This window comes from Opisthorchis viverrini (genome assembly GCF_000715545.1).
Source record: "Opisthorchis viverrini unplaced genomic scaffold opera_v5_20, whole genome shotgun sequence".
NCBI classification, from domain to species: domain Eukaryota; kingdom Metazoa; phylum Platyhelminthes; class Trematoda; order Opisthorchiida; family Opisthorchiidae; genus Opisthorchis; species Opisthorchis viverrini.
In genome coordinates this window covers 366,990-375,434 of record NW_008751676.1, presented here as the reverse complement: position 1 = coordinate 375,434, position 8,445 = coordinate 366,990, and the positions used below count along the sequence as shown (strand labels likewise).

At 40.9% G+C, this 8,445-nt stretch overlaps 1 protein-coding gene across 1 annotated transcript in view; it reads left to right on the top strand.

Moving 5' to 3' along the window:
• Positions 1-328: 328 nt before the first annotated feature.
• The window catches only part of T265_12870 (hypothetical protein), a gene marked incomplete at both ends in the record, with an annotated part of 88,534 nt that continues 80,417 nt past the window's right edge, over positions 329-8,445 (top strand). Inside the window, one exon of the mRNA XM_009165972.1 lies at positions 329-461. Coding sequence (XP_009164236.1) covers positions 329-461 — 133 coding nt within the window. The remainder of the gene's footprint in view (positions 462-8,445) is intronic.

Sequence of the window (8,445 nt, the reverse complement as noted above, 5' to 3'; positions counted from 1 at the left end):
GACAGCCACTGACCGACAAGAACAAAAGCGACCCGGGAAACTTGGGCAATAGCCTCGATCCTGTGTATCATTCCTTGAATAAGTGACTCTACATGTATTAAATTAAATCTCTAGGTCAAACGATGAATGACTCTTTAGCGACCTTCGCGAATTCATGAATCAATGGTTGAATGAGAACCAAATTTTGGTTAATAAGTTTTCTTTTTTTGTTATTCCGGACTACACGTAAGAGTTGTGGAGTTTGAGCATTTTTTACAGATGAATACCTTACAGAGTTTGGAAACACTCGATGTGAGTATTATCCATTCCTTCACATTAACCCTGAATAGTCTGCCGAAGCGGACTACAAAATATCGGAGGTTTCCCGCCTAATGGATCCCTGGATATCCTCAGGAGATTGTTTGGAAACAATTGTACGCATGTAATAGGAAACGTGGTCATCAGCGACCTAGCAACAGGTGGTGAGTTGTCAAAATCAAACCAGAACCAACAGGTTCTGACGCAGTATTCGATATATTTTCAAGTATGAATGGTCGTTTACATGTAAGGAATCCTCATTTTAACCATCAAATTGCAAAACTGTGTGTGTTATGTTTCGCAGTACCGTTATCGGGATTCACTGAGCCTGGACGAAAATGACACTAGGATTATTCCTGTTGTAGAAGACTTGTACAGCTGCCCTGTAAAGACACGTCTAAAAAAAACCTTCACGCCCTTGTGGTCTGCCGTGGTTATTAGAAGATTTTGCGTGAGAACTGTTCTCCCAATGCCAGGTGTACTTATTGTAAACGGCTACAACCATAAGGTGTATTGTAGAAAAGTTCATTTGTCTCAGAGTTTTACAAGGAGGTTACCGAATTTTATCTCTATAGATATGTATACATGTTTCAGGTTTTGCTGAAACTAAACGGGTGAAAGACAATGCAAATTTCGCTATATCTTGGCTGCTTCTAACTTCGACTGAAATAAAATATCTTTGGAATTGTACCGGAATATTCGTAGCTAGGAAAACAGATCCACAGCCACCTGGTAAACTATGAATGGAGTATGTTCAAAAAAGTGTAGCGAATATATCCGCATCCAATTGAACAAGATCAGTGTTATATACATATATATATATAACAAAGTGTACAAATGAGGTTTGAAGAATGACAGTCTTTCTAAGAGGGGATGACCTTGGAAATAATTAACTACGGGCTATATATTTACATAAACATTATTATTCTGCCGGCTGGCCACTTAGTTACATGTTTATGTTTTTGCGTAGCTCCGCTCAGAATAGGGCCTTTGGAAACGACGCCAAACATGTGGAAGTGCTGATAAAAAATGCCCTCGAGAACAAGTGTTTAGAAGTATTAGCAAGAAACCCATATTCATTATGCAGGAGCCCGTTCCTTCTGATAATCCTTTCTGTTCAATTATTCGAGGAGGCAGTCGCGCGTCACGAGTTGCTCAGCAGGCGACTTCCAAAATTTGCTTAAAAGCAACTTGGGGAAATTCGGGTGCGTATGAATAAGTAAATAAGCTTGAACTACAAACGAGGTTTATGATAGGCCGACATAGAACAAATCAGGGTAAGAGGCGCCAGTGCTCACAATTAAGGGCACATAAAAGCAATGAGACGAAAGCAAGTATTATGAGTTGCCGGAGCATTTTATGGCTAGAATTGAAACTCTGCGTTTAGATGGGACTTTCACCTGTTTTGGAGGCTGGGTGGTAAAGCACTTTGGGCCCGTGTTCCAACTCACTACCGGATGTGAGAAAACAAAAGTAAACATATTGTGAATGGCTATGAGTAAAGATTTAACCAGCCGTTTTGTGGTTGGTTACAAAGTTGGAAACGATTGCACTTTGAGACTTAGCATCTTGACGCACGAAACTCAGGAGTAGAAAATTCAAGGTAGTTGAATCATTGCAGCTCTTTGTGGAATTGCTTGCTGCTCTTTCTGGAACACCGGCGTAGACTCCGACCACGCACTAGTGCTTTCATTGTGCTTTCAGTTGTACGCAAAACGCGCACACCCCGCTTAGCCATCGAGAAGCTAGTGGCGTCATAAGTCAAAAGAAAATATCAGAACAAGCTCCTCGAATGCCTGCCGAATGGTATGGTGTCAGATATAAACGGCCACTTTGTAAAGACATCCAAAGCGCTACTCAAAGCCGGAACGTCTGTTTACTGTGCAACCCAGCAAAGTTCATTCGAACATTGGATCTCTGATAGGAACGTATGTTTGCAGGAGTCTCAGCGACAGATTCTACCTGGCCGCCAGCACAACTCCACCCGACGCATCGTCCGACCCCGGATAAATCTGAGTGTCCGTGCAGACCGAGAAGCTTGATTGACCCGAAAGGCCGAAGAAATCGAAGATGCAAATAATGCTGGAAACGTTCGCAAGGTGTTTCAATTGATTCGTTCGACTAGTCCTTAAAAATATCTTTTCAGCGAAATAATCAGAGACCAAAATGGCTTCCTGATTTACAGCAAGGCAGGACGTTCGTACCGCTGGGCACAATACTTTGAACAGCAACTCTGTTGACCACCTGCTACCTCCAATCCAGAATTCCGGCCTTCAGCAGAAAAGTGGACCCTGGACATGGAGCCATCGTGAGTCTCAGAGTATTTCTCTACCTAAGCATCACCCTGCTGCTGGTCCTAACCTCCATCCACATCCGCTTGCAGGGATGGTGTTGGTCTTCACAGCAAGTGCCTGGTTATCCCATTTGGGTCTTTTGGAGAGGAAAAACCGTCCCAGACAACTGAGGTGAATTGATAGTAGTGCATATTTTTAAAAAACGTACTCCTAGTGAATGCAGTAACTATAGATGTGTTAGTTTGACTCACGCTGTGACAAGGCTTCTGGCATCACTGATTCTTCGTCTTCTTATGGTGGCACGCGAAACCTTGACCATTGGGAATCAAGTGGGATTTGGACTGAGTAGAGGCTGCGTTGACTACACCTTCACAATCCGCCTCATGAACAGACTACCCACAATATTGGTATTACTTGACTTCAAGGGTGCGTTTGATTATGTTGACCGATCAGTGCTGTTAACTACAACTGCTAAACAGGGCATGTCTCAGAAATACGTAAACATAGTCCAATCCCCGTATTCACATACTTCTGGCGGGTGTGTATGATGAACTCCCCAAAAGCTTCATTAAAAACGTGATGTCAGACAAGGATGTCCAATTTTACCATTCCTGTTCAACCACGTCATCGATGAAATAATGAGGCGAACGCTAGGCGGTCTTCAAAACCTCAGTGTCCAAACTCTTGGCCGTGAGAGCCATGTCGATCTGAAATGCACAGATGACATCCCCCCATCTTTGAAGACCAAAGAGGAGTGCAAGCCCTGTTGCGTGAACTAACCACCGTCGTGCCATCTTTCGGCATGCGCCTTACAAATCCAAAGTGTGAATTTACGCTTCAGAACGTGCCATCTGCGAACATATCCTTTGCGGTTCAAGTAGAATCACTGGAAAATGTGAAAAACTCTGCATACCTCGGTATTTGAATTTCTCTGACGGAAGTGTGTCTGATGAAATCAGTGCAACAATCTCAAAGGATCGAAATGTGTTTGCTTGTTCGCGTTACTTGTGGTGTCAAAAAGACAACCCGCTAGATCTCAAGGGTTGTGTGCACCAGGATACGGTAAGGGTTGTGTTGTTGTATTGGTGCGAGATATGGCCTCTGTGGACATATGATGTGTGGCGTCTTTAGGTGTTTGACCACCAATGCATCAGAAGCGTGGACGATTTTTGGTGGCTTGGGTGTGTTATTAACAAGGTGATTAAAAAACGGGTATTTGATTGTGCTGCAGGTACTTCAATCCGGGACAACGTTTAGCACCACCGACTACGATGGCTTGGTCACGTGTGACGCATTCCAAAACACCGTCTGTCGAAACGAGTGTTGTTCTTCGTGCCTCCTTCAGAGTGGCGTAAGCCGCGAGTAAGACAGCGTACGATTTGGCAGAAAGGCGTGAAATAGATACAGAAGATTTTGGGTGTTGTTGGTGTTGTACGCCTTTTAGGATGGGGTCCGTGTGATACAATCTGTACTTCGCTGAAGACGTTGCAAGAAATGGCTGCTAGTCGATGTCAGTGGCGTTTCTGCTGCCAGTATCTTCCAAGACTGTCCGACTGACTGGTTGGAGGTGTGGGCACCTCAAAATGCCTGACATATGCAGGCACTAGGTCACATCCCTCACCCACTCTTTTTTTCGATCTAGGGCTTTTATTATGATCATATACATATATATAATTAGATGAACCTTATGGTTGTACGGTAGTGAAGCATCAGTGTCAACGTTAACGTTGCTGTCTTTGGTGATGATGATGGCAGGACTAAGGGCATGCTGCTTATCTTTAACGACTCAAAGATAAACCCTTTGACAATTGAAGGTGAGACTACCATCCATGTTTGATTGGAAATTGTGTAGGGTTAAAAAGCAATGAACGCCAAGGAAACAGGTGCTTTGACAGCAGAAAAATTCTTAGGCCAAATTGTCTATCATACCTATCTTTTGTTCAATTTTTGCAGTGAAAAACGGTTATGTAAACTTCAACGGAGTAGCGATTGGGATAGTAAGTGGATGTCTCACCGTGAAAACTTAAAACAAATTGGTGGCCAAAAGATCAAAACCATAAACCTCAACCGATTTCTTTATGCTGTTCAGTTAGGGTTACCTATGATTCTTATCCTTCGGAAGCCTAACGTTTGTGTTCACAAATTTAGCAGGGCTATTTTGCACTGAACTGTGTCCGTCGATATAAATAAGCAAGTGGCTGAAAAGTAACGCAAACCAAATCTCGCTAACATTTCGGAACACTGCGTTGTTTTTTATGGAAACAACGGCGTTAGTAAACCATGATACCACCATGGTCCGCGGCTAAAAGACAGGTTACTAAAGAAACGAGGAGATTTCATTTGATCAAAACAGTTCTATAAGAGCTTAAATGAAGTTCACGATCAGTACAGTTAAGTTTGTATTTTGTATTTAGAAGTGACATTTCTCTTTACTTCATTTCATTCTGCTTTCCCGATTCCGTCGTACTTTATTCGTAAAAAATATACTTTTGTACTTGTTTAAATATAAGCGCATACTGAGGTTGGGCGGACTGATATTTGTGACAGGCATATATATATATATATGTTTACCAGAGTAACCCGCCGGTATAGAATATGTATCTATATGTATATATATATGTATATGTATATTCAGCTAAACTACGACTTTAAGCTTCATTTAAAAACACTGCTAAAACTACCGACAGATAAAGTAATCTTTTAACCTAGCGCCTCAGTCCGAAAAGAAATTTCAAAATGAGGGGATGTGTTTATGCCCTATAAAGTATTTCCTTATAGATAATAAAATGCTATGCCTGGATGAGGATTTTGATAGTTATGTTCATAGTAGTCATGCGACTTTGCTGATCATATCAGGAAATTTTTGGGTAACCATGTCAACGTTTCCCAATTTTTTTCACTAGTCTCTTCCCTAGGTACTTTTTTATGCCTGCGTCCTCTTATTATTTTGGGTCTGAGAGAACTATTTGAAGAACAATGCATCTTAAAATGTTACACTTTATTGGAGAACAATAGTCTGCATTATCAGCCATACCTGACTTAATCCTTCCGGTCCTTCATCGAGTGAGACCTAAGGTTCAATTTCTCAATGCTGAAGGGATCACGTGTGCATTAAGGACAGAGAATAACATCTATTACCTAAAAAATACGAGTTGAAACTAGACTACAAACTACAGACCGACGACTCGAGTGGAAATTTGAAACCCCTAGGTTTCGACATCTGCATTCTCGTTTAGAATTTACAAAAGATTTGCTCTTTATTAACTGCGAAGTTGGAAAAGAACTCAAAGGAAAGAATGATTATTCCTACATTCAGATGAGAATAACACATTTTACGTACAACCTACTTATTATATATTCGCTTGAACGTGAGTTGTACCTCAGTCGTTCCCAGCAATGACGTGTCACCGACAAGTCACCAAGTTGGGCAGTTTTTGTTTGTTACTTTTATCTACGTGAGTCACAATTAAGTTGCAAAAGTCTATAATCCTCTAATTGAGGCAAACAGGTTTAGCCTTGTCAAGTCTACGTTGCTGACAAAAACTGACTGGAAGGGCGGTTTGGTGGACGAAACGGGCAACATTTAAATTCACCAGCATTTGGCTTCCTTGGACCACATATGTTCATTTGTACACAAACAATTTGTACCACGTTAGCCTATTTCAACGATACCGACGCTATATCCCGTGAAGATGCATTCACAAGTGCCCGAATGAGTTCTGATAAATGGAAAAACTGAAATAACTGGTCTTAATTGTAAGCCACCTCTATTGCCATCCACGTCTGCTCGCGATTTTAAGTGCACTCTATCAGTTCCATGTAGCCTATTCATGTTCTACCGAGAAATGCTTAGATATATTGCTCACTCAAACAAAGTAATCCATAAAGCTTTTTCTTCATTTTGCGCTGAAACTAGATGAATTGTTCTATGTGAGATGAGCAAACAATTTGTCTTCCTATCTGTCTTCACTAATTATGATGTTCGGAAAACCTAGGAACGAACCCAAGGGTGTGTGAAAGTAGTCAACTTTGGCAGAAAAGCATCCAATTGTCAAATGAGTGCTCCCATATAAAGAAGATATTTTACGATGAAGCACTTTGCACGATGAATGGCATCGCCGTACTTTATCCTACGATTACTGTCTTCTGGTGGCATATTACTGGCTGCCACATGAAGACAAATGGCGGTGTTCATTTTCTATGAGGTAGATTAGAATCTCATTCGTGATCTATGGAGTGCACAGTGTTGCTTGAGATGATGAAATTAAACTCCTAGGGCGAAATTTTTCGTTACCTTACTCGAATTTGCTTATTGCAATTTCGCTCACGGTGACAAACGTAGAATCGCATGTGCAAAAGTGTTAAATAATTTTGAATGGAAGTGCAAATGTGTGTAATAAAAATTAAAATTAACATGTCACGCACGCTTCCCGCATTACCGGTTGCGGCTCTGTAATACGTACTGAATAAACAATATCACATACTCTAAACTAAGCTTGTCTGGCAGGTGGCCGGATACTGAAGGAAACATGAACTTTACAAATGAACTATGATACTTTGAAAACAAAGCACGACAATGGTTAATCTCCTCGTTTTCGTGGAATGATTTGATTAGAATGGCTTCCCAATTTTTGAACCATAATATCTGCCACCTAACCAGTTACTGATATTCACCATCAGGTGTTTCAAACACTGAACTGTTCGAGATAAAAACAACAGACTATCATGAACAACTTTAGAGTTTATCAGCTCCGGTGATCTCAGAGACGGACTGCGCTATTTACAAGGAGGAGCAATACCTGTCCATTTCAGAATCCTTTGAGATTTCCTCACCCAAGGGAGATTATGACATGCCGTAACAGCTGGAAACAATTTCGTCCAACAAACCAAAACACACAAGAAAATAACAAAAAATAACATGTTGCTCAAAACATCGAAACATGTTTCGTAGGTTGTTCCTGATAAGGTTTTGGTGATTTTTCTTTAGGTGTATACTAATCTAGTTGAAATTGAGTCTTAACCTTTCATCAGCCACTCTGTTTTTGTGGTCACGGCCATTTTTTATCATAAAATGCTCAGTTTAATTTATGTAAACCCAGCACAACTAACCCTATAGACAAGCCGTCAAAGGCGCTCGAATATTGTCGTTTAGTATAGTTTGGTCTGGTTTCATTATGTGAGTAAATCCAATCCAGTTGGTAACTTGGGTCTCATATTTCGGACGGATATAGTGACTTTCCAGTACGTGACGAGAACAACGATACCAGATATGTGGGTACTTATTATGTGGCTCATTTGTAATACTATTTAGTTCCTTTCCATCTAAAAGAGATGCGGACTGGTTTGAATTATTGTTTTGTAACTCTATGGATGACTGACAATCATGAGTGTGTGTGATCATAAAGGCAACTACTTATAAGGTTGCTGAAAACTCTTCGACATACACAGCGATGTTAGGAATACTGCACTAACCGGGACATGACGCAGCCTTCGTGCAGCACATTCAGTAGAAAAATATCAAGAAGGAGAGATTCATTTGAGTCTCCTGTTAGGATTAAATTGATTTGCAAATTAGTATATTTGTCGCCTATAGATTGTCTCTCATTTGGCAAGGAAATGGAGACCGCTTTACTTTCTCCCTGACCTTTTTTACTGCATTCGTGACTACATGTGCTATAAAGTTTGGTTGGATGGTTCATGATTTTTAGTTTGGTAAATCCGTCCTGCGCAGGAGGCAAATTAGGACCGACAGATTCCGATTAAATGGCCTTGCCAGACAAGCCCTCCAGTTCACTGTTGTAACGGCCATTTTACTGTTCATTTCATTATTATTGGATTTAGTGTTTGTGGGTAA